Genomic DNA, 27,648 nt, shown 5'->3' with positions numbered 1-27,648 from the left:
GATTTGGTTGAAGATTGCAGGATCTTTTAAGAACCACAAACAGTACAAGAGACAATGTGATTCGGGAAAGCATTTGTCTGCTTTAATACAAAGAAGCGATTGCCTCAAGAAATACAAGACAGATCTACACTATTTTTTCCACAAATTTTCCTATGAAATTTTGCTGTCCAAATAGCCTCAACTAAGATTTTGTTTTGTATTGAAAACTAGACTTTTTTTTTTTTTGCCATGTTGGGTGTGTCATCTAAGTTGATAATCAGGAAATTCTTTGTGACATTCAAACTGATTTTGTTGCCCAAAGTGCTGTGTTCCAGGCGCCAGCAAATATCCTGTTCCTTCCACATATTGCATCCATGCTCACCTCAAAAATGAGGCTAAAGGCAGGGCAAGATTATTTTTTTCCAAAATATATGTCATATATATACTGTTTACACATATATATTGCAATATATACACATTCAAAATTACATATTCTAATTCATGTCAAGTAAAGAAACAAAATGTACACAATTCTTAGAAAATTGTAACAAAGACAGTAAAGTGTTTTGCTCTAACACAACTTTTTCTCAGTGTTTAGCCTCCAAGAGGATTTTGTCCATATTGGTGAACACCAAGTAGTCCACACTTCACAAGCTCAAAAGTTCAGAAAGAGACATCAGGAGAAACATGAAATGAGAAGAAATGGTGATGAAAGGAAAGCAACAAAGGGCAAGAAATAGCAAATACCTGAACAAAGGGGGAAACGGAAGCAAAACAAATGCAGGGAGAGTCGGCATAATAAAAAGCACAAACAAATGTTGTGTTCTTTTATTACTAAATATAGTGCAACAATAAACATTGCATTTCTTTCACTGAGTCTGAGGGTTTTTTAACTGCCCCTCACTTTTTCTGGTGTTACAAACGAGGGTCAAGTCCTTCCTGGGAGAATTCAGGCTTCAGACTCAGATGTAAACATAACACAGACCCTGCTCAAAACAACAAGACAAAAAACAGGGGGAAACAAACAGAATAAAAACAAAAGTGTTGGTGTTCTGGGCAGCATGAAATTTTGGAATGGGATGGCAGTTCTGATGTCAGACCCGCCTCCCCTCTGCTGTCAGACGAATCCTCGAGGAATAAAAACCAGGCTGTGAGAAGCACAGCGCCCTCTCTGGACAACAGCATTATGTGCAGGAACAGCTGTAGCCTTGTGGACAGGTCGGCCTTAGAAGGCCTGCTGGGCTGGGTTGTAGTTGAATGTTGTTGGCACGTGAGGCCTCTCTTCCAGCTTGTCATACTCCAGATGGAATTCCTTCGATTCATAGACACCAAAAATGAGCATTGCTGCTATTTTGAGATACAACTCCGCAGCAGAGTACGGATTTACCTTGGCCACTTTCCTCCAGTTAAGACAATCAAAAAAGTAGTAGGTTCCCCTCTCGTAGGCGTTGGTCTTCAGTGTCGGCTCCATGCCAGGTGCCCTCGTGATCCAAAGTCGCTCTTCTTTGTGATACCGCCAGTCCCGATTAAAGCTAGGCATACAGGTTAGGCTGATTTAAAACACCGGGGTCAGCACATGACTAAGGTTGAGTAAGTCATCGTCAACTACTCACAGTTCGACTGCTGCCAGAAGCTGTAGCAAGTCCCCACCATTCATGTAGTACAAGTAGAACAACAAGTCTTCACCGTATCGAGACAGTTTGATAGCAGCCAGCTGGAGGCAAGACAGCAGGGGCACAAAAAATGAGCACAGGAACTAAACGTACAACTTGAACACATCTTGAAGCCTCTGGTCATTTACAGTGGAACCTCTTCAGTCAAACAATTTGGAATTTGAACTACATTTCGGATTAAATACGCCTCACCAGTCGCACTAATGTCATGGGTGTCAGCGCCAAGAAAAATTAAACTGCACATACCCCTTTTTATTATTATTATTATTGTTTTTATATCACTCACTCGCATAAGCTTACATCACGTAAGCCACACATGGTCTCCCAGGAGGAGAAGTGAACCCACGCCAACCGGCACCGAAGGCAAGTGACAGTTCCACTCCTTCACCTGGAGCCCCTGCACATATCCTCCTTCACATTCACACCGCACACATGACGTCACATACGCAGACAGGGTGCGGAAAATTCAAACCCGAATCCAGTCTGAAAACTATTGGCCAGTAGGGCTGGGTATTGCCGCCAACCTCACGATACGCATCGCGATACGTATCTATCCCAATACATGATCCTCAAGGCGATACATATCCCGATATTTTACTTGCATTTTATAACAGTCATACGTATGCGTAAAGGATATGTTTATTATGCTGGATGACAAAAATGTTTTCACAGGCACACCGGGAAAATTTATTAATAGGCATCAGCCGATATGAGCAAAAATATCAAAGTTTTAAAATTACAGCTCTAAAATGTGTTTATTTGAAATATTTGGGGAAATAAAAACAGCATTTTTTTCATGTAACACATTGTATTTCGTTTTTTTAAACAAAATATAGGAAAATGGCTACATTAGACACGTGCAATATTAAGTTAAGTAAATAAATGTTGATATTCTTCCTCTGCTTTAACTTCTTAGCAAGACACAGTGTTCAATCACTGGTGAGCTATTTTTGCAGTAATTGAAGGCAATTAACTTGAAAGAGGCTGCTGGTTTTTATTTTTTAGTTACAATGCAAGCTGCAAAGGCACCCGCGTCTCCTCCGCTCCCACTTCTCCTGCGCAACTTCAAAGAGGCTGTACAGCCTTGCGCAAACTAATTAATAAGATAAGTTTTTGTGATTAATTAATTAGCGAACACTAACTTAAAAATGTATATAATGTAAAACATCATAATACATGTGACTTTGAAGGCTATATGTATCGGGATACATGTGTATCAGGATACGTACTGCATTGTGACCCTGTACTGCGATACACATTGTGTTGCGAGGTTGTTGGCAATACTCAGCCCTGGTCAATACCGCTATCAGCTGCCATAACGAGTACTGATACCTTGAAGTAAGGCCTGGTATCAGTACTGCCCATCCCTTATATAAAATCAGCTGTGTTTTGCCTTCCTGTGCAAAGATTCACACTGAATCATTTTTGAGAGTTTGTCATGTAGCATCTGCCACTGTCATTTTTTTTTTTTTTTTTTGGAATAGCAATCAATGTAACACAGGCAAGAATAGTGAAATGTTACTTAAAACACTGTCGATAGTTTTTATGACGGCAACAATTTGACCCAGGAAGAAATGTACTAATTTAAACATTTAAATTGATTAATATTTTCTGGGTAAAATTGTGTGAAAATAAAGAAATTTGAGTCTGACAAGCATTTCAAAACAAATTGCATTCAACCTTAGAGGTTTCCACTGTACTTTATTTACCTTGTCCCTTATGTGAATATTGGTTAAGTATTCCGATGGAACGTGGAAGTCTGACAAAATAGCACAGATGAGGTGAATAAGTATTACAAGAGAAGTCACTTGTGTCACTTGGTTGATGTCTTACCAATATCTTGTGGCCGACAGGGTGCCGAGGCCCAAGGCGACGCAAACTTTGGGTAAAGGTTTCTATCACGAGAGGAAACAGAGTCAGCGTCAGTCGGATTTTTGGGATGCGCTCCATGTTACGACTATCGTGGGCTGAAGCGGTAGAAATCGTACTCTGGTGAATTTAAATTAAGACCCAGTGTTGTGAGGTCGCTTCCGAGTGCCAGGTGGACCATGCCAGGATCCGTTTCTGCTGCCCGGATGAACGTCAGAAGGCCGATCATGCCAAATTGGTCCGTCACCATGCCTGAGGGAATGTTCGTCACCCGACCTGCAGCCACAAGACGTTATCGACAATGCCTCATCAGTTTAGCCAGACATCTTGCTGACGCGGCGAGCTTGTCTACCTTACATACCGGATTTTCACGAGCACCTAAAAGCCTTTAAATTTTCTCGAGAATTGACGTTGTGCCTAATAATGAGGTGCACATTTTGTGTGCACAGATTTCCAAAATCTGGAAATGTGTGCGACTTTAGTAAGCACTCCGCTTGACTGACTGTGTGTGGGAGCATTTCCGCTGACACATTGCTTATATACAGGAAATGTGGTCATGGTTGTAGACTGGCAGACATGATAAAAACCCGAAAGACCAGTCCTCAACCAGGGCCAGATTTCAGGCCATGGCCAACATGGCCGACTCAGGCCATGTAAACACGTAGCAGGGTCAATTTAAAATCTCCCTCCTCCCGTGCAGAAACAAAATTGCATCCACACCACCACGTTTGTAGAAAAGAAAACATCCACAGCTAACCACATTAATACGTTTTTAAGTATATTCATAACAATGCCAGACCTTAAGGTGGCAACAGTTCCCCGAATCCTATCCAATCAGAGTACGCTTCCGTCTGGTGTCATCACTTCCACAAATTGGGCCGACTATGAGATGTATGCCAAGCCTCTAGGGCCTAGAGGCTTGACGTCACTTGCACCGTACGTCACACAAGCAGCGCACACGCGACTTTTTTTTTTTTTTAATTAAAAAAAACAAAACAACAAAACATACGTTTAAACAGTCAAATCAGAGTGAGTACATGAACGCAGCAGAGAGGAAAACAAAGAGGACGGTAACGAGGCTGACTGACAATACTACAATGACGAGAACGAACCTGCCGTGTTTGATGGAGAACTTGCCCAGCTGTTCGTGTCAGATACAAAAAAATGAGGACTTTGAGGGATTTGTGGATGAGGATTAATCAATAGTAATGTGAGTACATTGTTAAATACTTCAAATCCAACCGAACTCAGTTTTGCTCCACTGCCTTTTTAAAAACATATGCTAGCTTGCATGCTATCGTATGTTTTAGCATGAAAGCTTGCGACCATATGTTTTGAGCTAGCGTATGTTTACCCGTGTCTGCGTCCAATACTGCGTTAAATACAGAAATAGCACCCGTAACTGAGACTGCGCCTTATGGTGGTGAAAATACAGCATCTCTCTCCATGGAATAGCATTACATACAATGAGAACGCTCACCGTCGGGCAACACCTGGATCCCTTTCTTCTGGTTGTTGTTCTGCGCCGAGGCCGTCTTGTCCCCGGGGAACTTGGGCCCATCTGTGTTGGATGTGCTCTTGCTTGTTGAGTTCAAGTTCTAAACAAATCACAAGCACGGGAAAAAAAAATGCTATGAGATCACAAAGGCTTGCTTCGTATCCTGTGGTGTGGTGCACTTACAGTTTTGTTGTCATCGCTGGTCAACGACGGATCTTTGTAATTTGGACCGGGCAATGCGGGGAAGTCCTCATTATGGATCGAGAAATCCTGTGTCTGTTCCGTCGATGGTTTTGTCACCATGCCAACTTGTTTGTCATCAACACAAGAATGGGACACTTAGACAATAAGGCTACCGTCATAAAACTAGTATAATTTGATATTCCTGTTTTTCCAGACTTGGTCATGATGCCAGGTGTGGGTACGCTTAATTAGTGTTGAAAAGAAACCAACTGGCCTACCATAAGGAGCTCTTCCAGCCAGCGGGTTCAGCACCTGTGTTGGGTTGCCGGTCCCTTCCCTCCGAGTCCTGTCTGCCAACGCAGGGAAATCTGAAAGATCCAGTCCTGCAAGGTTTTCACTGCCATCTGCAGCAAGTGGAAGAAGAACATGTCAATTTTTTAAGCCATTAAGGTCGGGAGCGTGCGGACACGTTTCTACCATTAAAGCCGGGAGAGCGGAAAAGTTCATTTGGTTTTGTTTTGCCCAATTCTTGGCCTCTTATCCGATGAAACGCATACACGAGAAGGTGACGTGGGCCTCATAGCATGTCCTGGAATTTTATTCGAGCATTTATGGCTTACGCAGACTCGCAAGAGTTATGAAATAAATGACATGATTGACGACGGCGCGGGAGGAATTCTAATTAGTGTAACCAGTCGATAGTGACATACTGTTAAGAAATATGTTTGTAGACAATTTCAACAGCTTTGTAACGGAATGGACGGCAAATATTTACCACTCGATTCCCCGAGGTTATTACAACTACCCGGTCCAGTGTTGAAGGTAAATATACCCGCAGATGCCACATTTGGTTGTTGATTAAAAAAAATAATAATAATAAAAATACTGACTGTTTAGAATAATAAACATTTGTTTGTGTGAACGCTACAGGTGTAAGCTCTGAAATGTTTTTGGAATTATGTTCTATCTGCTTCAGGAGCTGAGATATCAATTAGGTTTCATTTCGTTGAATTTCCAGGAAAACTTCAGGTTTTCCGGGGTGACTCCAAAGTTTGAGAGACATGTTTTGCCAGGCATTTTAGGCCATAATGTGTTAATCAACTTCTATATAGATAAAAAAAATTCTGGGAAATGCTTATTTCGAGCATTGTTTGATACCACTTTTTTTCAGACTGATACTAGAATGAGTACTCAACTCTTGAGTAATCACCAATACCACTGGTACAAAAAACAATGACAGATCATTTCAAGAAAGACCTATACAGTATATCCCAAATGTAGCATTTTTCCTTAAAATTTTGGCCGGCGTTGCAAATAAAGCTTACTTACTTACCAAAACCTTGAAATCAGGCTTGGTATCGGCCTGATAACGACACCGGGCATCGGTACTTGCCCATGCCTAGATATAACATTCTCTCATACTACAGTTGAATTGAAAATTTGAAAAAAAGTACGAGATAATTCAGGATTATGATATTATACAAAAGTTGATTTATTTGAGTAGTTCAATTCAAGTAATTAAACTCATATATGACAGAAGCATTAAGCACAGAATTTGTCTTAATTTCTACATTAAAATCATTACGAGTTTATCTTTTTTGAAATAGTAAGTTTTGGTTAAAGCTGTAAGCTATAATAATCACAATGCTTAAAAATTAAAATCATGAAACTTTTCACCCTGTGTGTACTGATTAGAATCTTATGTCTTTTTTTTTTTTTTTAACTGAATTAAAACTCCTAAAATAAATTCTGTTTTTAGTGATATACCAACTCATTGAGATGGGCCTTGTACTTCTAAATGACACTTTGGTTTAACATACTTACCTGTGCCATTGAAGATATTGCTTGATAATGAGTTGTTCATCCCAAAAGCCTGGTTGCGGTTCATTCCAAATCCAGACATGCTGCATACATGTGGTGGGGGTCGGGACACACACACAAATTACACACTAAACATCCTTAAAAATGCTTTACAATACACCAGAAACTGTAGCAGAGCGGACTAGTAAGTAGAAGGAGGGGTAAGATATACAAGATAAAGCACCCATCAAATTACAGCCTCATACCTGTTTACAGTGAAGGCCTGGCGTGCTGGTTGCTGTTTGGGCATACAGATGATGCTTGGAGAGCTGCGATTGGGGCTGCCGAGGCCTGAGCTGCTCATACTATTGGTCCTGCCGCTCATGCCGAGGCCTTGACCGACCTGAGAGTGGTTCATCATATTCCTTGGTAAAGGCCCCCTGTTGAAAGAAGCGGGGGATACCTCTATTAGTCTGCTACTTCTGCAATCACATCAGTTTGAATGGAAGTGTCATGAGCCTGGCACCTGCTTGGTGATTGAGGCGTATGGAGGGACATAGTGGGGACACCTGTTGTGGGCGTGATGTGACTTTGTAGCTGGGTGCTTTGTGTTAAATTTCGGTTTAACTGAGGCGTATTGTTCCCTACACCTCTTACCGAAAAGCCGAGTGCACCTGCAGAGGGAAAATAATAGTAACAACAAATAAAATACAGCCAAATAATGCAATTAAGAGTCTACACGTCCAAAATGTCTACAAAATATCATTTTCTATTCCAGTCCGATTGTCATATTTGTGTTCAAATGCACCTAAAAGTCCTACATTTTCATTTTAAATATCCTTCTTTCCCCACTCACTTTGTGGACCGTACAAACTTGCACCAAGTTGTGACAGCTGCCCCGAGGATGAGGATGGTGATGGTGACGACAGCATCTGAGGAGAAACGTTAACGGTGAGGATCTTTGATAGACGGGTGGCCAGGTTAGGAATAGGAAGAGCTCACGTCTTTGTCCGACCGATGTGGGAACATCGACGGCTGATTGTAGTACATGCTTTCATCAGTAAAATCGTTGTCCACTACCTCAACGAACTCTGCAAATTTCTTTCTCGACCCAAACATGCCTTTTGTCACCTGCAGAGAGAGTCAAGATAATGTACAGGTAAGTATCTATGAATGTATGTTTCGCTAGAGAAAAAGAGTGCAACCAAGAACAACAAGCACTTGAGCAGATCCTTTGGCTTAGCCAGTGTTATTCAGCAATAGGATTTGACTATGAACTCAATCAGGATTGTGTGGCCCCATTTATTTTATTTTCCTATCAAAGTGGGTATTTTTCCGTGACCAGCAACTTGTCACTCTGTGCTATTTTGTTGTAAATTGCAAGAGAGCTACAAAAAACTAATTCTGTCAGTGACTGTGTACTGCATCATGTCACCCTGACAGTGTGACGTCCCACTCTCTACATTTTTGTTTCTTTTTAACGACAACTTTTTGACAACAGCCTATATGATCTAAAGGTTATGGTTAGAGTCGGGTTGGTAATGTAGTTAACAGTCTGGGTTAGGCTGGTAATGCCGATGATATCCTATGTTGTGATTGTTATGGTTAAAGTTAGGCTGGTAATATCGATAGCTGTGTATCTTCAGTTGCAAAACAAAATGAAAACTTTATGGAAAAAAAACATAGAAGGATGTGAAGTGAGACAAAGCAGCCCAGTGCATGACTCTGTCCAGTGATTGACCAATCAGAGCTGTTCACGGCAAAATAGCAATAGCAGGAGAGTTGCCGATCATAGCAAAATATCCACTATCTTTACATATACTGGGGATAACTAGTGCAATAGCCACCTGTTTATACACACTGTTAATAATTGTCTATGGTGATACTTTAAGTTTTTCTGCTATTTTAATTTGCACCTGGGTTGAACTTGTGATTAATAAGGGATACACAATGCCTTTATGTAGATTGGAGGCATGTGGGCTATAAAGTTTGTCTATCAACACCTTAAAAGGCACTTTTACACCACTCCTTATACTTCACACAGTAATATTCAGTCAAAAGCTCCCATGAAGTGAACACTCACAGTTCAGATGTTACAGATACATCTCACTCGATGCGCCGATTGCAAATATTATTACGATATTACGAAACGATGCATGTTAAGTGGTTGCGGACGTTTCTGTTAACTAAATGTCTAACAGTTTGCCATGATATTTATTTTGTAATATCGTAAGTACTTGGCTACGATACTTAGCATGCTAGTTAGCTAAGGACCTGACTAACTAGCCTGTGTAGGCATGTAGGCTAGAAACAGGCTCCGTGCTTGTATATAGCTCCGTGCTTGTATTTAGCGTTAGCCTACCACGCTAACACAGCTTCGCGAACCAATCATTAAGCTAAGAACAGCATCTATCCGTGCATTTCGTATTTAAAAATCACACGGACTCGGCTTCCTAGCGGTAGCAAGAGCAAGCTAGATTGCATGTACCTTGAGACAGACGTCCCGCTCTCAGCTTAATTTACGCTCCGTTTGCCAGAAGCAGCAGCAACAACAATCAGATGAAGCTAACAGCTAAACGAACCGTTCCCCCGTGAAAAGGCACAGGAAAACACTGGGGCTAATTTCTCTCATTCATTTCAACGAGCTGAGCTGTGCGTCGTATTCAAAAGGCCATGTACAATTAAAAATAGCCTCACCGCATCAATTTCACTTGACTTCGTTAAATCCAAGATGGCTGTGTTCTCAACCGAAAAGAGTTATAGCCTTTACCCTTTGACCTTACAACCCTGCAGACCACTTCCGTACACAAGCCTGAACGAGTTGAAGATGCTCACCCCAGCGCAACCGTGCCAAACATTTAATTTGGACAATGAAAATCATCAACTGCCGCCACACCCCTTCTATCATTAGATGTTTTTACTTTGTAAACACTGTAGCTCACTGCCATTTGCTTTCAGTTCTGGTTTTCTTCAGGTTTCACTTCTGAAACTACATCTAATAATCATCTTTGGTTTCTTTGCATTTTATTAACACGTTACAAAAGCAAAAATGTGTCAAAATGATTACCAAATAAGGAGTCGAGCCAGTGTAGTGTAGTGCCTAACTTGAAGTGGTTTTAAAATCACCTCACAGATTTGACGTTTTGGGTTTGAATCTGATTCTCAACTACAGTTTACTGTGTATTAGTTTGCGTGTTCCCTTTTGCTTGGGTGTATATATATGTGTGTATATATATATATATATATATATATATATATATATATATATATATATATATATATATATATATATATATATATATATATATATATATATATATATATATATATATATATATATATATATATATATATATATATTTGTAAAGCCACATTTATCAATCTGGGGACTTCAGTATTGGATGCTATTTAAGTGTGTAGGATGGTGTACCTACTGGTAAGTTTATGGCTAGTCAGGAGAGTCACTGATGGTGTTGCACACGCCCTTATTTTCTATCTAGACACTGTGGGTTCCATTCCTGATTTGTGACAGTGTACCTTTTTGTATGACCTTATACGATCACATTATATTTATGTATTTCAGGTACCTTGTTGATGTTGATGAAATAGGTGAGGTTAAATAGTAACTATTATTATTAATTTGTTTTCTACACACTAATAATTAGTAATAATTTCTTTATCAATGAGAAAGTGTCTCTATTGACTATGTAGATGGTAGGCTACATGGTTTGGTAGGCCTATTAAGGTTATTTGCCAAACTTGTCTCAACATACTGTAAATGTTCTTTGTTTGTGGAACTAATAACATTACTGACACCCTATTGACTGAAAAGTACAAACGAACTGCATTTTCAACAACGGCTTTTCCACATGTGCTAGTTTCCTGCCAGTCTATGAGAGGATACAGAGGGAAGAGGACGTGCTAAAAAAAAATCTGCTAGTGAACAAACACCAGTGGCTCTTCTGATAAGGAACATGACATTCCAACCAGTTGGATCAAGTACAAAAAAGATCTCTCGTAGAGGTATGTTGAAAAGTAAGGAATGTTTTCGCGTCTGTTTTGGAATTGGCAAAAGTTTTTTAAAAAACAATTTTAAATAGAATGTGTGTGAATTTCAAATCTTGAATCCCAAGTGGCAACAACACTGAAATTCTGATTGATCCAGAAGAAGGCAAATACATGTAGCCTACTATCGATGCGGAAGACAGCTCTGTACCACCAACACTCTCCACTACACTTCAATATTCCAGGAACATGTAACTTTCTCACCCAAAAAAAAAAGACATTTTTTTTTAAATGTATCATAGAACTGTAAGTAATTAAGAATGTACATTTTTACTACTTGTTTAATTTTACCATGTGCAAAAACTAAAGTGGTTTTCTAACTACTAATTCGGGTTTAGAGTGTACATAACTATAGGTCAGTTTCTACGCTATTGATTGTACACTGTACCTATTATTACTTGATTTTATGCTGTTTATCATAATGTGCTTCTATCACGATTACATTCCGTGAAGATTTAGTGAGTAATTTCAAGTGAGAGAAAACTGTCCAAACAATGAAGTCTTTGTCACAAATTCTTTTCTCCAGTTGATCAATTTTATTCAAGACAGGATATCTGATTTTTGCTGAAAACACTTCCCAAGCATAGCCATGACATGCTGTGCCCCTCCCTGACTTTCCCTTTGTCATCTCGGGGAAGAAGAGGGGGGAGTCATTTGGCACAAATGGGGAGGAGAAAGCTGTTAGTGGTTACCTTGAAAGTCAGGGCAAAGCTCAGAGGCACCGAGTTACGCACTGGGGAACATCCACTCAGGGACTCCAGTGTTTTTTCAGCTCATTCTACTGGATAAACACATTGATAACTGTTGGCGACAAAGATCGTGATGGATCAGTTTTGTGAGAAAACAGGTAATTTTATTTTAATTGATATGATTTCCGTGACCATTGCTAGTGTATATTACTCATCTGTGTATTCTTTAATCACATGAAATGGTGGAATTAACATCCTAACCATCTGTTTGTTTCTTCATATAACTCCACAATCATTTCTAATCTAACAGCTGCTGTTTTCTACACATTTGTATGCACTCTGGAGCTGCAATGGAGGATCTTAACTGGACTGAGATAAAAAATACTTCAAGATGGCAGCTGCGTATCTAAAATTCCTGTGAAGGACCAGCAAGGGAGCAAAATGGGAAACGCCATGCGAGGTGTCATCGCCTTCATTCCGTCAGAACGCTGTCAACGCTTCCTAGTGGGGGACCTGAAGGAGATGCCACTTGATCGGACTCTGGACCTGAGTAGCCGCCAGTTGCGCCAGTTACCTGTCGCTGCTTGTGCGTTTGATGAACTGGTGAAGCTCTATCTGAGCGACAACAACCTCAGCAGTTTGCCTGATGAACTACACAACCTGAGGAAGCTTCAGCTGCTGGCTCTTGACTTTAACTGCTTTGAAGAGCTACCCGCGGCTGTCTGCAGACTACCTCAGCTTAGCATCCTTTACTTAGGGAACAACAAACTCTTCCACCTCCCCAAGGAACTCCAGGAACTCAAGGAACTTAACACCTTGTGGCTGGAGATGAATTGTTTTTTGGTCTTCCCAAACGTGGTTTGCGAGCTTCCCAATCTCAAGACCCTGCACCTTGGCTACAACCAAATACGCTGCTTACCCTATGAACTTAACAGGCTGGAAGAGCTGAGAAGTATCTGGCTGGCTGGGAACGAGCTGACGGAGTTCCCGCCAGTGTTGTTGGAAATGCATTTCCTCGCTGTCATTGATGTGGATCGAAACAAAATCCATCGCTTCCCCGCTCTCTCCCACTTGCAGGGGCTGAAATTGGTCATCTATGACCACAATCCATGTGCTAATGCTCCGATGGTCGCCGAAGGAGTCAGAAGGGTTGGGCGTTGGGCGGACTGCTCCGACGACGAGCAGGAAGATGAGGGTTCAAATGCAAAGGTCGCAGAGTTGGAGCCGGAGGAGGAGGAGCTCAACATTTGAGGTCAAGCAACAAAGTGACATTCAGCTGTGGTGAGGCTTGGAGGGAAGGACGTCACTCAAGTGGATCACTTGAAGTGTGCCGTGCCTTCATACCAGTGATATTTGAGCCATATATGGGGAAGCAACATGTAACATGTTGGCCATAAAGAAAAATGGGTTCATACATCAAAATATGATTGTCCAAGGAAGCATATTCAGTAACTACAATATGTTGTAAGTCATAAGGAATACCAAACGCCTCACTATATTCACCAGCAAATCAGCAACGAAAGGTAATGGTTAAAGGAAAAGTTGTAATTTAATATAATGAAAGTATTACACATTATGTACCTATATATTGATACTTTATTATTGATACGAGTTTAGTTAAATAAATTTCAGCCTTGAAATTATATTGCGGTATAATTAATCAGATTAACAGTATTTAATTTTACATTAGACCACGTATCAAACTCAAGGCCGGGGGACCAAATCTGGCCCATCATTTTATGTGTCCTGCAAAACCAAATCATGTGTGTCAACTGCATAATCCGAGCCAAAATCTATACCAAAATTTCAAATTGTCATGTATAATAAATAATATAACTGAGATTTTGAGGGATTTTTTTGTTTCCCTTTTTATAGTAAACATGAACAATAAACAACCAAGCTATTATTATTCCTGTCTTCTGATTTCAAAACTAGCAATCTATCAATTTGTTTTCTATATGATGAGACGATTCAATATTTATTTGGTTATTTAGTTTCACAATTATACTGGGCCTTTGAGAGAAGAGGTTTCTACAAATTGGCCCACCACAAAACTTAGTTTGACACACACCTGATATACACATTTTTGCATATTGCACAGTAGTATATTTTGATTTATTATTTTATTTTTTTAGTGTATTGTAGTATTTCCACTGAAGGCTCGAAATAAAGATAAAGTAGTGTGAATGTATTTATTTATGTGCCCCCAGAAGGGGGGCAACCAATCTAAGTCAAATAATTGATTTGATTGCTATATGGGCTCCAAAATCTTGATCTTGATTGAGGTAAACAATGTAAATGGATCCTCCCAAAGAGACACAATTGTACTGATAATACAGTTTGGCTGAAACTTCACCAATTTTACAAGTTATCCAACTGTCAGTCGGCACAGAGTGATAAATATATCAAAACCATGTGTAAATTGTCAACTGTTATGCGTTGGTTTGGCACTGGGACAAATAGATCTGAGATCCAGATCTTAAGTTATGTGTTGCAGAGAAGTGATATACTGTACATCACTACACTGAGACTAAATGCAGGGAGGTTATTATTCAAATGGTGGATGGGGAATTCAGTCAATTAGTGCCCTCCATATCCGGAACAATGCATAATTTATCTGATAAATTGGGGATGTAGCATTGAATGATGCCCGCTAATGGGCTTTATTGTCACATTACTGCCCTATAAATGGTTTGCAATGACATTATCAAATGTTCTGTAAACAGCAAACTTTTAGTTCATTTAGGAGGGGTAAGAGAATAAAGTGTTCCCAACATGTCTTCGGTTGTGTACATTTTTTTTTTTTACACAGCAATCTAACTGGTTTAGTTGGTCATTTCACAGTACCTGTATACTACTGTATGTAATCTACCATTAATAATAATTAATTAATTAATTAATAATTAATTAATAGTGTTGTGCGATGCATCACCTCAACATTAAATAGCATGGTTTCCAGAAAGTTGCTTTCTGAGATTAAACTTTTTAGAAGTGTTAATGTAATACGGCTTAGAAATTGTGCCTTCTTATTTGTGTTCAACTTTCAGTGGCACATCCATACAAACTGAGACAGTAATGTACTATTATTATTTGTGTTTACATTTTTATTTAATGACAGTGCACAAGAACTGACTTTTCATTCAGCTTAACAGACACACATATTCACCAGAACAAAGTCTGTCAAGATCTTTGGTACCATAACTTACTCAAACATGAGTTTAAATACAGAGCGTGTCACCCTAATACCTTCAATACCAATCGTGAACTGAGAAACACTAAGTTCAAAATATTCTCAATACAGATGTATTATATCAAGACACGAAGAAACATACATAACTTAAAACATCCATCTAAAACATACTTTCTTTTTCCTGTGAAACAATAAATATGTTTTCAAACATTATGTAATGTCTAAACATTGTAAATCTCACAAGCATGGAAATGCCAGTTTTGTAATGAACTGGATTCTTGAACAAAATGTGCCACAGAGGTTAAATGAGCCGTTACTCTCAGACAAAACTTCTTTGTGCAATATGAGAATACTTATTCATGCAACAGATTCATGAAGCCCCTCAGAAACTACTAAAAACAAGTGCGCTATTCTTCTATGGTAATTTCTTGTACAGAGCTTTGTGGAAAAAGTAACATGTCATAGAGACGTTCCATATTTGTAATTTGACTTTTTTTTTTTCAGTGTGTGTTAGGTATCTTGAATAATAATAATAATAAAAAGTCACGTAACATTTTAATACATAGCTCTTGTAGACATGATTAGCAACTTGTACAGAATGTTTTTTTTTTAAGTTAAAAATATGCAAAATATAATAATATCACTGATCCACATATACCTGACGTGACCTATAATAGTGGATGTTTGCTTGTGTCATGATCTGCAACTATATCCAATGGAATATTTGAGTGCTGTATACAGTATGCATTCGAAGTACTCTCAATTTCAAGATTAGTCTAAAGGCTTTTGGCTGGACCAGATCTCTGTCGGAGTGTTGTCTCACTCTGGTCTATCTCCTCAAGCAGTACAGAGTCAGGAGACACATCCTTTTCAGAATTGGGAACATCAGCTTCAGTGGCATTTACTTCAACAAAAGATGTACTTGATGACTGCGCCACCACCGTGTCATCGGCCTGGTCATCAGATGCGCCATTCAAAGATCCAATCACTCTTGGGGAATCCAGCTCCTTCTGCGAATTGTCTTTCTCCATGCGCTTCTTCACCTCCTCTCGTCTCTGCTGCATGCGCGTGCTGTCCCCCATCATGACTTTGATGCGAACCTGATCCGGGGGCCAGAGTCCACCCCATATGAATTGCAGGTAGCTGAAGAGCACAATCACGCCGAGGAAGGCGAAGTTGGTGGCCACACCAATCACCGCAGACGTCAGGGGGAAGTTGTACAGGACATAACGAACTCCGGTGAAATATGCATGGATGCGGAGCTGGGATGAGTAGATTTGCACACGTTTGGATTGGATTTCGATAACGGCGCCGACGGTTGGTTGATAACTGTTGGTTTTGTAGGCAGAGAAGATTTCGACTTCTATGAGCTGCTTCTGTTCAGCCATCCCAGTCAAGAGAAGAGGGGAAAAGAAGAAAGTGCTGAGGGTCTGCAACAGGGTGGAGCGGTAATGCAGCATTGTTGAACGTCGAACTGATGACACCATCTTCCCGCCTTTTGTGTAGCACAACATCTTGACCATAAACATGCCCAGTTGTTCATTCACAGGAGACTCTGGCAGCTCCAACTCCAAAGATATTCGATAAGGTTGGCCATAAGCCATCACCTGGTCCCTGTCGTTCTTCAAGAGGGAGATGTTGGCCGTCGGGAATGAGCAAAGTTCTGACTCTGACCCATCACAATCAGAGTTGTAATAGAAGTGCACGGGGGCGGAGAAGCTCACAGTAGGCATGTAGGAATAATAGAAACTACCGTAGAGGAAAATGGACACCCAGAGCAGCAGACCCAGGACGCAGAAAAGTACAGCAGCTTGGAATAAAGTCCTGCGGGCCTTCAGGAGAGTCACGGCTGCAACATCGTGCAGCCAGTGCAGAACCGGTCCCATCGCACCACCCATCGGACTTGATCCAGTGCCCGTAGCGCTTACCCTGGTTCTGAATCGGGCAGCGCTTCCTCTCTGTGCCTCTGCTGGCCGCTCCCCCGATGGCGACTCTTTATATTCATACATTAATGGGCGGCTCCTCTGCGACACCGTGGAAAAATTGCTAATTTTCACGTTAACATGTCAAGACAGTTCTTGTAATCTTTAGGACACATATTTCCAATGTGCCTCGCAAGATCTGTGATCTCCCAAAAAGCAAAAGATAATGGGATTCCAATGATTAAGCCGCAACATTCCGCAGCCCAGCTGGTTGGTTGTAAGCAGCTAGCTTGTAACGTTGACGCTGGTATGTGGAACATCAACAAGTGACGCGAGACCCGGAAGTGTTCGGAATACCACTTCCGTTCTTTGTGCTACTAGCTGCACCTAGACGACTTCGAAAAACGGAGGCTCACCTCGCAGCCTCGCAGGCCAAATAATCCGAAATGAAGAAAAAGACTCGCTCAACGGGAGGAGCGGTTGGTCGTAGAACAATTCTACAACTCTCTCCCTCCGGGATCCGTGGCGGGAATGCGGGGGAGAGGGAAGAAGTGCTGTCGGGATCCGATGGTATTTTTCAACGCGCTATATGTTAGCAGTTTGCTCGGGCGATCTTGCTAAATGCTACGTGTTCCGAGTCTCAGCCGTACGCGTTTGAAACGTTTATGTTGTGTTAATGTTTGGTTTTAAGTTACATGCACAACTGCAATAGCCGTAATATGTCGAAAAATAAGTTTGATTTAGCGAACAATTGTCTTTTGTATCATAACGAAGAAATTTGCATTATGTGGAAGCGTGCTGGGAACGCTCGTTGTTGGCTTTCATGGGCCACGAGTTCATTTGCTGTGTTCTGACTTTTTTTTTCTTTCTTTTTGTAGCAGAAGAGCAGGAAGGAGAAGGACAGCGATTTGTGAGAGAGAGCCTTACCATGAAGCCTTCCGCAGTGAAAGCCACCGGTATGTGCTGTTGGCAAGGGTTAACCAACCTTTTTGTAGCTACTGGTCAATAAAAAAGGGCTACCTGTTTACATACTTCTAAATTAGCACATTTGCTCAAATTACCATTGGTTATGTTATGCCATTATATGGGCACAACATCACAAGTTTCCGTCCGATCGCAGATCTTTTAAAAAGTCCGACTTTCCATCGCGATTTTTGCCGATTTCGACACCCAACCCACCCCACATAACAAGCAGCATACATGTTTCAATGTTGTTTTATTGTTAAACAAATAAACAATATCAGTGAAACATTACAAACGGTTTGTTTCAACTGCACGTGAAGTCGTTCTCTCAAATAAAAATGAAAAGCTTATTAGTATGCTCAGCAGACGAGAACAGTGGCAGATTTTTTTCAGACCTCTAAAGGAGATGTGATGAGATCGGTGTTATTGCTGTCACTATCGATTATTCAATCAATTAATCGACAAATTTGATTCATTTTAATTTTGCATTAAAGTGTATTACAAAAGCGTTACTGTTTATTAACCCGAGATTGGTGGTTATTTCGTGCTTTGTACTCTTATAGTAATTTAAAAAAAAAAGGGGGGGGGGTACATTTACTGAGCAGTGAACATTTACTGTTGATAAACTGAAATCAGAGGATCTGGTCAATTTTAAATGAAAAGATGGCTCGAAATGATTACTCGGTTATTAAAATTGTCGATTAATTTGATCGATTGCTTGTCGACTAATTTTGACAGCTCTAAAAGGTGGAAAAATTTGTTTATTTTTAACGGATTGGCCGATCACCGACCATCCAAAATTAAAGGAAATCAGGGCCGATCAATCGACTGGACCTCTGGTTATTAACAATTAATGACATTCATCTGTGTGCAGACATTGATCAATTTCATGAGTTCACACACTAATTATCAACAATTGTTTAACTAGATAGGAAACACATATGAATATGCAGCACTTAAATTTTTATAACTCTCTGCAAGTGTTTACATGTCAAATGATTATATCTACAAAAAATTGTTAAAATAACAAAGTCACATCACTGAAAAGCTGTTTTAGAGCAGGCCTGCTGGCTACTCATGTAGTCTTTGACGGTGATCGTGGTAGGAACCTGACCCCAGAACATGTTGTCTCTGTCCATCTGCAGAGGGGCTGTCCTTGCTTGGAGCCTATGAAGATAGTGATGAAGAAGATCATGCAGAAACTCGATCCACTACAACTTCTCAGCACAATCACTCTGCTGATATTGACAGTACATTAGCTAATTTTATGGCTGTAAGTATATATATTTTTTTTTGTAGTCGGGGTGGGCTATTGAAATAAAATCTCAGATTTTTCACAAAGATAATGATGTCCAATTTAAATATTTTTCCCCCTTGCTGATAGAAAAAAGTAAACTACGATGACATTATTCAAGACACTTTTTCTTTTTGTTGTTCCCCTTCTGGAATTTAAGAAATTGTGACATAGAAGTGCATTTGTAGAAGTGGGCAGCTTTGAAAACACAATCTGGTCCAGGGTGCAGACTGTCCTCTGATTTGTGCAGATTTTTTGGGGGAAATCTAAAACTGAATAAATCCATCCACGACACTGATTTATTGTTTGAATGAATAAGAACAGTTGTAGTATGATTGTTAAAAAATTACTTTATAATATTGTTCAACAGGAAATTGATGCTATCACCACGCAGCCAAGTTCAGATGATGCAGCAGATCAACCTTCCATCCCAACTGGTAGCGCACCCAAACCAGATGCTAGTGTTCAGCAGCCAGGTGCCAGTGTGGAGCAAAGTGCACAGTTGGAGTTCAATACGCAATACTCATTAGCTGGAGGTAATTATGTGTGTCCTGGCAGATTAACAGATTTGATTTAATGGAGGTAAAATGTTGACATTTTAAATTATGAACTATAAGTGTGTGGTATAGTCAATACAAGGTATGAATTTGCCTAGAGGTAGAGATTTGTAGCCTGGAAACAGAGTCATTGCTGTCATCAGCGAATGAGGTCAAGCATGACGTAACCCTCCACCACTTCACCCCTCACCCTAAGAACACAAATTCATATGCATACTGGAGACCATACAGTAACAAAAAGATCAATTTTTGTGTTTTGTTTCTAAGTGGTTGCATTTTTAAGGTTTTAGCTTTTAATTTTATGCTGTTGTGGATTCATAAAGTATGATTCTGAAAATATTGTGTGATGTCGTTCACGATGCCCATCCATCATGTCGCCTTAAATACATTTTCTTCCAGTGGGTGTGGAAATGGGCGACTGGCAGGAGGTCTGGGATGATAACTCTGGTTGCCATTATTACTGGAACACTCAGAACAATGAAGTGTCCTGGGAGCTGCCTCTCTATCTAGCTGATCAAGTTCAAAGGCTGGCTCACCACGCCAACAGGTGAGTGACTCCACCTAAAATATATGTCCAAGGTACACTCTTCATTCATTTGTCTAAAGTTATGAATACATTCAGATATTGAAGTGACATGCCTTAAACGTTGTAGTTTTAGTACCAATGGCAATGATCCATCAAGTGAAGGTCATTACACTGGTGAAACCACACCTGCTGCAGCTCTGACATCAGCAAAAGAGTCCAAAGTCACGGTAAGTTTAAATCTACAATTCCATTGAGTTAAATTGTTAAAATGTTATGACATAATTGTGTTTTATCTGATAGGAGGTGATGGAGAATGTGGTGGGCCTCACAAGTAAAGAGGAGGAGAGATGTGGAGTGGCTGCATCTTTGCTTGGTCCCTTGATCCCGACAGAAGTGAAAGATGCTGAAGAGAAATGGCGGAAAAGACTCCTTAAAGGTCTGGATGAAAATGAGACCAGCGTGGACTCTGATGGAGAGGTTGTTCGCACTGTGGGGTCCCCCTCCACACCTTCGCGTGAGTCAGACGCAATCCAAACTGTGGAGGATTCGGATCCCAAAAAACTGTCAGAAGAGAAATCGGACACTGAAGGCGGACCTGAAGAAGACACAATGGAGCTGGAGCTGGCACTGGAGAGGAAGAAGGTTAGTGGTGATTTTTGTTTGACACACTATTGTCACACTTACAACAGGACCGATTTATTAAACGGGACCTCTGATTATTAGGCTGAGCTGCAGGCGCTCGAGGATGGCGATGGAAGCGTGGGAGGCTCCAGTCCTTGTTCTGAGACGAGCCAAGATGCTTCAGGTTCTCGTGGCACCCTCAGGAAAAAGCGATGGAAAATTCCCTACCCCAGTGCACCCAGTCCTGATTCCAACAGTCGCAACTCAGAGCCTCAGGATAACACGCAGACAGGTGAGTTATTCGTACCCTGCAGGAGACAATAAGTGTGTGAAATGCCATTATATAAGTGTCATCTCCAATATCACATATGAAAGTTCCGGAGAGTGTTTTGGCAGAAGAAGACCGGGAAACGGATAACTCTGAGCAGAAACCAGAAGCTCCACCAAAAGAAGAAATAGAAACACCTGAGCTCAGGGTGAGATGGTGCTATAATAGTACTCTTAACAATTTCAATGTGCTTCGCCATGATTGTTAACGTTGACTGGCATAGTTTCAGATTGGAGAACTGGCTAACACCTTAACGAGCAAGATGGAGTTCCTCGGCATACACAAGAAGGCCGTCTCGAATTTTCAGTTGCTTCTGCTGCAAACTGAGGTAACAAAATGATGATTCTGTACCCGAGTTCACTGTGAGCTTTGTCATTGCATCAAATATTCATGGCATAATTTTCTTTCATGTCCTTTTGCACATATCCATTTGTATGTGCTTAATATTTCAAACTCTCATTATAATCAATCACAACTTGTCAATGCTGAACTAATTGCTTAACATTGTGTTACTAAATTTGCTCATCTGCTTCCTATTAATCCCCGTCTTCTCCTCCTTTTCTCAGACACGGATAGCTGACTGGAGGGAGGGCGCTCTGAACGGGGTCTATCTTCGCCGCAGGCTGCAGGAAGCCGCCGAACACATAAAACATTATGAACTTAACGCCACCCCTAAAGGCTGGTCCTGCCACTGGGACAGGTACGCACTGCTTACCTTTCATATGTCTACACCCCTTCGCCACCCTCAAAAAAATAAGGTGCAGTGTGACTACGCGCGCCTCAATCCTGTGGTTGCAGACTTTGTATCATGACATCATGACAAGCTTAACCAGTACGTGCGGATCGGTGCACAAGCCAGCACCAGACTGTGCAGGTTTCTGGGACACAATGCTAGTAGCATTGTGCCTTTCTTGTACAGATAAGGGAGCATCTCACTCAGGGCCAGCCTGCTGCCACTATAATTATTCCTGCCACAGAAAGAAAGCCATGTCGTGATGAGAGACTCCAAAGCTCTCTGCTGTGAGGGCCTTTGTAAGACTGAATTAGAGTCAGTGGAGAATTTGGGTGGGGAGATAGTAGGGTTGGTTGCCTGGGAGAGCTTTGCACTTTTCAGGACTACATCCCCCAGAATGCAATGCAGACAGAGCGATGCCCTGGAAGCCACGAGTGTCGCGCATCCAATTAAAGGTGAAGACGGAGCAATGACGGGAATCCAGCAGGTCAGACCAACTCTATTTCATGTCTTCCTGTTTATTATTTTTCATGACCGAGACAAATCATTGTGTGATTGTAAATGATGTATATTAGTGATTTCTTGTTGTTGATGGCGGTGCCTTCTTCCTGGCATCTTCCTGTGTCCTGAGGGGAATGGTTGTCCTAAACGCAATGTTTACGACAACCATGATGTGGGCTGCTTAATACTATATATGGGACCCTGAGATGATCTGTTTTGCTCTGTTTTAAAGAGCAAGGTGGGTTTACCTATCAACACTTTTTAGTCTATCTTCAATTGGACTCCCCTTCAGGATGGTGAAAGCAACCATCCTTACCAAGCCCACCACGTCCTACTCCTTTGCCCTCTATCCCAGGTCATCGTACCGGTCAGCTAGTTGCAAGGCCACTCGTTGAGACTGTTGCCTTCTATCTCTGTTGTCCTACTCTTTAGAGAGCACAGGCGGTATTTTTATGTCAACGACCTGACGAATGAATCGCAGTGGGAGTTCCCGACAGAAGAGGCAAAAGGGGGTGACGTGAAAGGAAACCAGGCGAACCCGACCTCCAGTCAAGGTGATTGCAAAACATCGTCAAACGGTGCAGCTTCAGGTTAAGAGCAAGAATGTCTGCTTTTCTGAGGTTTCAAATATAGTTTGTTTCTTTAGTTATTTCCTCTTAGTATGTTGTGGTGTTTTGTTTTTTTTCAATACAGGACAATCTATTTGTGCCCCTCCTGCTCCACCAGCAGCCCCTCAGTCCAGCGCTTCATCATTGTGGTCCCCATCTCAACCCCCACTTCCTGACAGCCCACCCCCACCTCCTGACCTTCCACCACTTCCACCTCTCCCGCCTGGCTCACCCCCGCCACCTCCTCCGCCTCCAGACAGCGATAGTGAGATCATGGAGGTCGAGATGGAGATGGATGACGACAATGACTTGGAGCCGCCAGCCCCTGGAACTGAAGACGGTGGCAGTGGGTGGCCCGCTTCAGGCATTGCTGGTGTTAAGGTGGGCCTTTGTTTATGGTGATAGTGGTCTTGTTTAGCTTTCGATTTAGAGGATTTACACTAGTTTCCCTATTTTGGTGCAGGTTCTGGACTCTTCAAGCCCACTGGGTAAGGGTCAGAAACGCAAAGCTGGTCAGCTGAATAAAGCCATTATTGGAAGTAGTCCCATCCTGTACACGCAACATGTTGCTACTGCAGGTAAACTTCCAGCAATCTGATAGTCACGTCAAAATTCCCATCGACAACCTAACATTGGTTTTCCTTTGTGTAGCACCTATCATGACAGCACCAGTGTATTGGGGTGTGCCAGCTGTCACGGCAACGCTTGCCCCTTGTGAACCTCCTCTTCCACCTGCTCCGACTCTGCCCCCGCAACCACCGCTGCCACCTCCACAGCCACCCTGTGAATCCCCAGCACTCAAAACGCTACCTGTGGAAAAGATCAAGAAAACCAAGAAAGATAAGGTTTGTAATTAGTTCAGACCAACATATTGAGAATTTTGTAGGATCTAGACATTTGTATCTGACTATTAAACTATGGGTAGTGTTGCAGCAGCAAGCTGTAGTAGGCTATACCTGAACATACCATTTAACCACATTGATAGATTTTCTATTTTCACACTCATGCTGTGAGTCGTATTTTTAAAGTATGAATAAAAGTAGTGTCTAATCTGAAAAATGTCACTCTACTCAATATTGCATTTACATTTTGTACAAAATCCTGCAATCCAATCAGTAGTAATCTAATAGCATATATATATATATATATATATATATATATATATATATATATATATATATATATATATATATATATATATATATATATATATATATATATATATATATATATATATATATATATATATATATATATATATATATATATTAAGGGTGTCACGATTTCGTTTTTTTCTCGAAATCGATCGAAATTACGTCACGATTTCGAGCATCGAAATAGAAGAGAGGACACACGATTCAATACCACACACTTCAGCTCGCGCGAAAGCTATAACTAACGCCATAGGTCTATTTATAGCAGCAGACCTGCAGCCTTATTCGGCGGTGGAAAACGCTGGATTCAAACATTTAATTAGTGTACTTGAACCACGCTACAGTATGCCCAGCAACTGTAACTGTTGGGATATAGTTTGTTCAGGCTGTATTTGTTCCATGACTTTGGATACAATATATTTTTTTTTGTTGTTGCACATTGCACATTATTTTAAGAGTAATGCACAGCACACTGTTGTAACCAAAAATAGTCAATAGATGGCAGGCACCCACTGTGACTTTTTGTTTTTGTTTTTTTATTTTTTATTTTACACTTCAGTAAGAACAAGACGGTTAACTTTAGATTGTAAATAAATTCTTTGAATCTTTGATCATTCCTGCCTAATGTCAATTATCATATATTACTTAAATTTACACAAAAATAATGGAAATTGCATCACCTATATGTAGCCGATCTTTTGAAATAAGATTTACTGTACAATGAATAGAACCAATGATCATAGACTAGCCTTAGCCTACAGAAGCATATGCCTCTGTGTTATAAAGTGGGGGAGCGCAAAAAAAAAAAAAAAACAAAAAAAAAAAATCGGAAAAAAATCGAATCGTGACCCCAAAATTGAAATTTAAATCGAATCGTGGAGTTGGCGAATCGTGACATCCCTAATATATATATATATATATATATATATATATATATATATATATATATATATTAGGGATGTCACGATTCGCCAACTCCACGATTCGATTTAAATTTCAATTTTGGGGTCACGATTCGATTTTTTTTTAGATTTTTTTTTTTTTTTTTTTTTTTTCCGCTCCCCCACTTTATAACACAGAGGCATATGCTTCTGTAGGCTAAGGCTAGTCTATGATCATTGGTTCTATTCATTGTACAGTAAATCTTATTTCAAAAGATCGGCTACATATAGGTGATGCAATTTCCATATTATTTTTGTGTAAATTTATGTAATATATGATAATTGACATTAGGCAGGAATGATCAAATTCAAAGAATTTATTTACAATATAATATCGAATATCGAATATCGAATCGTGTGTCCTCTCTTCTATTTCGATGCTCGAAATCGTGACGTAATTTCGATCGATTTCGATAAAAAATCGAAATCGTGACACCCTTAATATATATATATATATATATATATATATATATATATATGCTATTAGATTACATATATATTGTGTGTGTGTATATATATATATATTGTGTGTTTGTGTGTGTATATATATTATATATGTATATGTATATATATATATATATATATATATATATGTATATGTATATATATGTATATGTATATATATTTATATATAGAGATAGATATATAGATATAGATATAGATAGCAATAGTTATCTAGTAGCCAATTAGGTCAACCTTCAAATGTTGAATACACCAAAGTTTTATTGCACAAATGTGAAACATGGATCCCCAGTATAGCAAAACTGTGCGGTGCTAATTTGCAGATGTTGAACAATTTTAATAATTAGCCTTATCAATTTAATGTTTAACCACACTGTCTGGCCAATATGTGAGTTCCAGATTTCAAATAGGTAATTTAATTATGCTTTGATGTATTTAGTAAAGTGTGATTATTATCCGGTGTAATTTTATGTTATTTTTTATGGTAAACTAACTTTTCTTTTGTCTCCAGGAGAGACTCCCAAGAATTAGTTAGAAAAGAATCATATAACCCTGTGACAGTCCAAGTCACTGATTTGTTTGTACTCGTGGTCTATAACAGAAGCTAGGCTGCTGTCACTTGGTTTAGCTAGCAGTTGCACTTGAGTCATTAGTTACCTATTGAAAGCTATGTAACACTTGGAGTTACATAGTGTAATAATCAGGTAGTGCCATTTTTTTATGTATTCAGCCGTTTTGGTTGTTGACAGTGCAGCGGTGCGGGCTGGATACTACAAATCATTTTTCACATGAAATTTCCGGTTCTTCCTATGTAATTGTAGAAGGGTAAGACCAAAATGCCCTCCCTTGTGAAGAAGTGGCAAAGTATCCAGAAAGAGCTGGAGGAGGAGGAGAAGAGCAGCTCCAGTGACGAGGACAGAGAACAGCTCAACAAGAAGAGTATAGAAGACTGGAAGCAGCAGCAGCTCTTGACGTACGTTACAATGCGTTTTGTGTTCTTTCTTATTTAGTGAATGTTTCTAGTAACATTTTGCTCCTATACAATCCTCCAGTTTTATATATAGATTTTAGCCCTTTATTTTATTTTTCCAGAGGAAAGGCTGCAAAGAATGCCAACTTTGAGGCACTTCCTGATAATTGGAGAGATCGACTGAAGAAAAGGAAGCTGAACAGCACGTAACATCGGACTTGAACCCAAGCATCCTTTTGTTTAGTTGTGAATATTTTTTGTATTAAAAAATGTACGGCGATATCAACCGAAGAGTTTGAATGGCCTTTCCTCATTTTTCTAGGTGCAAGTGTAAATGTGCCACATTTTCAGTTTATAATAAACTTGTATGGAAGATATTCAAATGGCCGCAACAGTGTATGTGAGGTTCGTCTGTTTTAATTACCATTTTTACACCAGTGTACATATGTATATTAGGGTGAACTGTGTTGGTCTCTGAGTGTGTACATTTTTATAGATGTATTAAACTGTTTTTCCAATTTGTGCGTGTGTGTTTTGTGTTTTTAGCTGTTTCTGCAACATAGAATAACACCATACATTGAATATTAGACCATTTTTCACAATCCAACAAGTCCAAAAACAAGTGTATTGCAAGTTCTCTGTATCAAATCTTTTTTTGTTAGTTTTTTTTACTGTTAAATCCTGTTAAGCAATGCAGTTTGCCACTACTACTTCCACTACATTGTGATTTTGTGGCACCCCCAAGACATCTTCAAAATGATCTCTGTTCATTAGTGGTACAAAAGGTTTACAGGCCTTGTTTAACTTAAAATTATTCAAGTCTTCAAGAGTTTTAATAGTGAATACTTTTGTTGATTTACTTCTGTAATGGGTTAATTGAGGGGGAGAAAGAATATCAAATATAAAATAATCTAGCAGGTGTTGATAGGTCACCAACAATGGAGCCCCAAGGACTACATGAATATCCCTGGGACCTTATCTAACAATCACTGACATTTTTAATTCATAGGAACAGATGGGCAGCGCCTTTACTGTATATGCATGGAAATTACGTTAATATTTAGTAGTACAAAAAACAACAGCCATTGTTCCCGAAGATGTCTGATAACATAAATTAAATCA

General features: G+C 40.0%; 4 protein-coding genes across 13 annotated transcripts; 2 read left to right on the top strand and 2 right to left on the bottom strand.

Annotated features, from left to right (window-relative positions):
- Positions 1 to 60: 60 nt before the first annotated feature.
- Positions 61 to 9,720, bottom strand: cnot2 (CCR4-NOT transcription complex, subunit 2). 3 transcript variants are annotated; one of them, XM_077516066.1, is made up of 15 exons: positions 9,700 to 9,720; positions 8,005 to 8,133; positions 7,859 to 7,934; positions 7,529 to 7,676; positions 7,269 to 7,442; positions 7,027 to 7,106; positions 5,481 to 5,606; positions 5,203 to 5,327; positions 5,002 to 5,119; positions 3,641 to 3,797; positions 3,486 to 3,547; positions 3,362 to 3,411; positions 1,593 to 1,693; positions 1,367 to 1,511; positions 61 to 1,291 (listed from the first exon to the last, which is right to left on the bottom strand). In XM_077516066.1, exons 2-15 carry the CDS (start codon positions 8,119 to 8,121, stop codon positions 1,205 to 1,207), a joined length of 1,566 nt encoding a protein of 521 aa, XP_077372192.1. In that variant the 5' UTR covers positions 8,122 to 8,133; positions 9,700 to 9,720; the 3' UTR covers positions 61 to 1,204. The 3 variants fall into 3 exon arrangements, with proteins under 3 accessions (XP_077372192.1, XP_077372191.1, XP_077372190.1); XM_077516065.1 differs by lacking the exon at positions 9,700 to 9,720 and adding an exon at positions 9,491 to 9,693; XM_077516064.1 differs by lacking the exon at positions 9,700 to 9,720 and adding an exon at positions 9,491 to 9,693 and having other exon boundaries at positions 61 to 1,511.
- Positions 9,721 to 10,426: 706 nt separating this feature from the next.
- lrrc10 (leucine rich repeat containing 10) lies at positions 10,427 to 14,320 on the top strand. 4 transcript variants are annotated; one of them, XM_077518024.1, is made up of 2 exons: positions 10,427 to 10,611; positions 10,881 to 14,320. In XM_077518024.1, exon 2 carries the CDS (start codon positions 12,198 to 12,200, stop codon positions 13,005 to 13,007), a length of 810 nt encoding a protein of 269 aa, XP_077374150.1. In that variant the 5' UTR covers positions 10,427 to 10,611; positions 10,881 to 12,197; the 3' UTR covers positions 13,008 to 14,320. The 4 variants fall into 4 exon arrangements, with proteins under 4 accessions (XP_077374150.1, XP_077374152.1, XP_077374153.1 ...); XM_077518026.1 differs by having other exon boundaries at positions 10,427 to 11,025; positions 12,067 to 14,320; XM_077518027.1 differs by having other exon boundaries at positions 10,427 to 11,914; positions 12,102 to 14,320.
- Positions 14,321 to 14,845: 525 nt separating this feature from the next.
- Positions 14,846 to 17,231, bottom strand: LOC144015760 (seipin-like). Its single transcript, XM_077516068.1, has one exon. It carries the CDS (start codon positions 16,953 to 16,955, stop codon positions 15,723 to 15,725), a length of 1,233 nt encoding a protein of 410 aa, XP_077372194.1. The 5' UTR covers positions 16,956 to 17,231; the 3' UTR covers positions 14,846 to 15,722.
- Positions 17,219 to 27,044, top strand: fnbp4 (formin binding protein 4). Of its 5 annotated transcripts, none has more exons than XM_077516062.1 (17): positions 17,219 to 17,438; positions 17,747 to 17,824; positions 18,977 to 19,104; positions 19,496 to 19,661; positions 20,082 to 20,229; positions 20,336 to 20,435; positions 20,509 to 20,850; positions 20,932 to 21,121; positions 21,226 to 21,305; positions 21,387 to 21,485; positions 21,724 to 21,857; positions 22,824 to 22,945; positions 23,085 to 23,380; positions 23,463 to 23,577; positions 23,651 to 23,844; positions 26,378 to 26,529; positions 26,649 to 27,044. In XM_077516062.1, exons 1-17 carry the CDS (start codon positions 17,315 to 17,317, stop codon positions 26,734 to 26,736), a joined length of 2,556 nt encoding a protein of 851 aa, XP_077372188.1. In that variant the 5' UTR covers positions 17,219 to 17,314; the 3' UTR covers positions 26,737 to 27,044. The 5 variants fall into 5 exon arrangements, with proteins under 5 accessions (XP_077372188.1, XP_077372187.1, XP_077372186.1 ...); XM_077516061.1 differs by having other exon boundaries at positions 21,381 to 21,485; XM_077516060.1 differs by having other exon boundaries at positions 21,205 to 21,305.
- The last annotated feature ends 604 nt before the right edge of the window (positions 27,045 to 27,648 follow it).

This window comes from Festucalex cinctus, chromosome 3 (assembly GCF_051991245.1).
Source record: "Festucalex cinctus isolate MCC-2025b chromosome 3, RoL_Fcin_1.0, whole genome shotgun sequence".
Classification (NCBI taxonomy): domain Eukaryota; kingdom Metazoa; phylum Chordata; class Actinopteri; order Syngnathiformes; family Syngnathidae; genus Festucalex; species Festucalex cinctus.
This window is presented reverse-complemented; position numbering and strand designations above follow the sequence as displayed.

Excerpts from the sequence above, each read along its gene's own strand:
- cnot2 (XM_077516064.1), bottom strand. The coding sequence starts at position 8,121 with ATGTTTGGGTCGAGAAAGAAATTTGCAGAGTTCGTTGAGGTAGTGGAC. Across the intron at positions 7,935-8,004 it reads CACATCGGTCGGACAAAGAC|ATGCTGTCGTCACCATCACC; the intron begins GTGAGCTCTTCC and ends GTTTCTCCTCAG. Across the intron at positions 5,120-5,202 it reads CCAGCGATGACAACAAAACT|AACTTGAACTCAACAAGCAA; the intron begins GTAAGTGCACCA and ends TGATTTGTTTAG.
- LOC144015760 (XM_077516068.1), bottom strand. The coding sequence starts at position 16,955 with ATGTATGAATATAAAGAGTCGCCATCGGGGGAGCGGCCAGCAGAGGCA.
- fnbp4 (XM_077516059.1), top strand. The coding sequence starts at position 17,315 with ATGAAGAAAAAGACTCGCTCAACGGGAGGAGCGGTTGGTCGTAGAACA. Across the intron at positions 20,230-20,335 it reads CTGGCTCACCACGCCAACAG|TTTTAGTACCAATGGCAATG; the intron begins GTGAGTGACTCC and ends TAAACGTTGTAG. Across the intron at positions 23,381-23,462 it reads CAGGCATTGCTGGTGTTAAG|GTTCTGGACTCTTCAAGCCC; the intron begins GTGGGCCTTTGT and ends ATTTTGGTGCAG.
- lrrc10 (XM_077518024.1), top strand. The coding sequence starts at position 12,198 with ATGGGAAACGCCATGCGAGGTGTCATCGCCTTCATTCCGTCAGAACGC.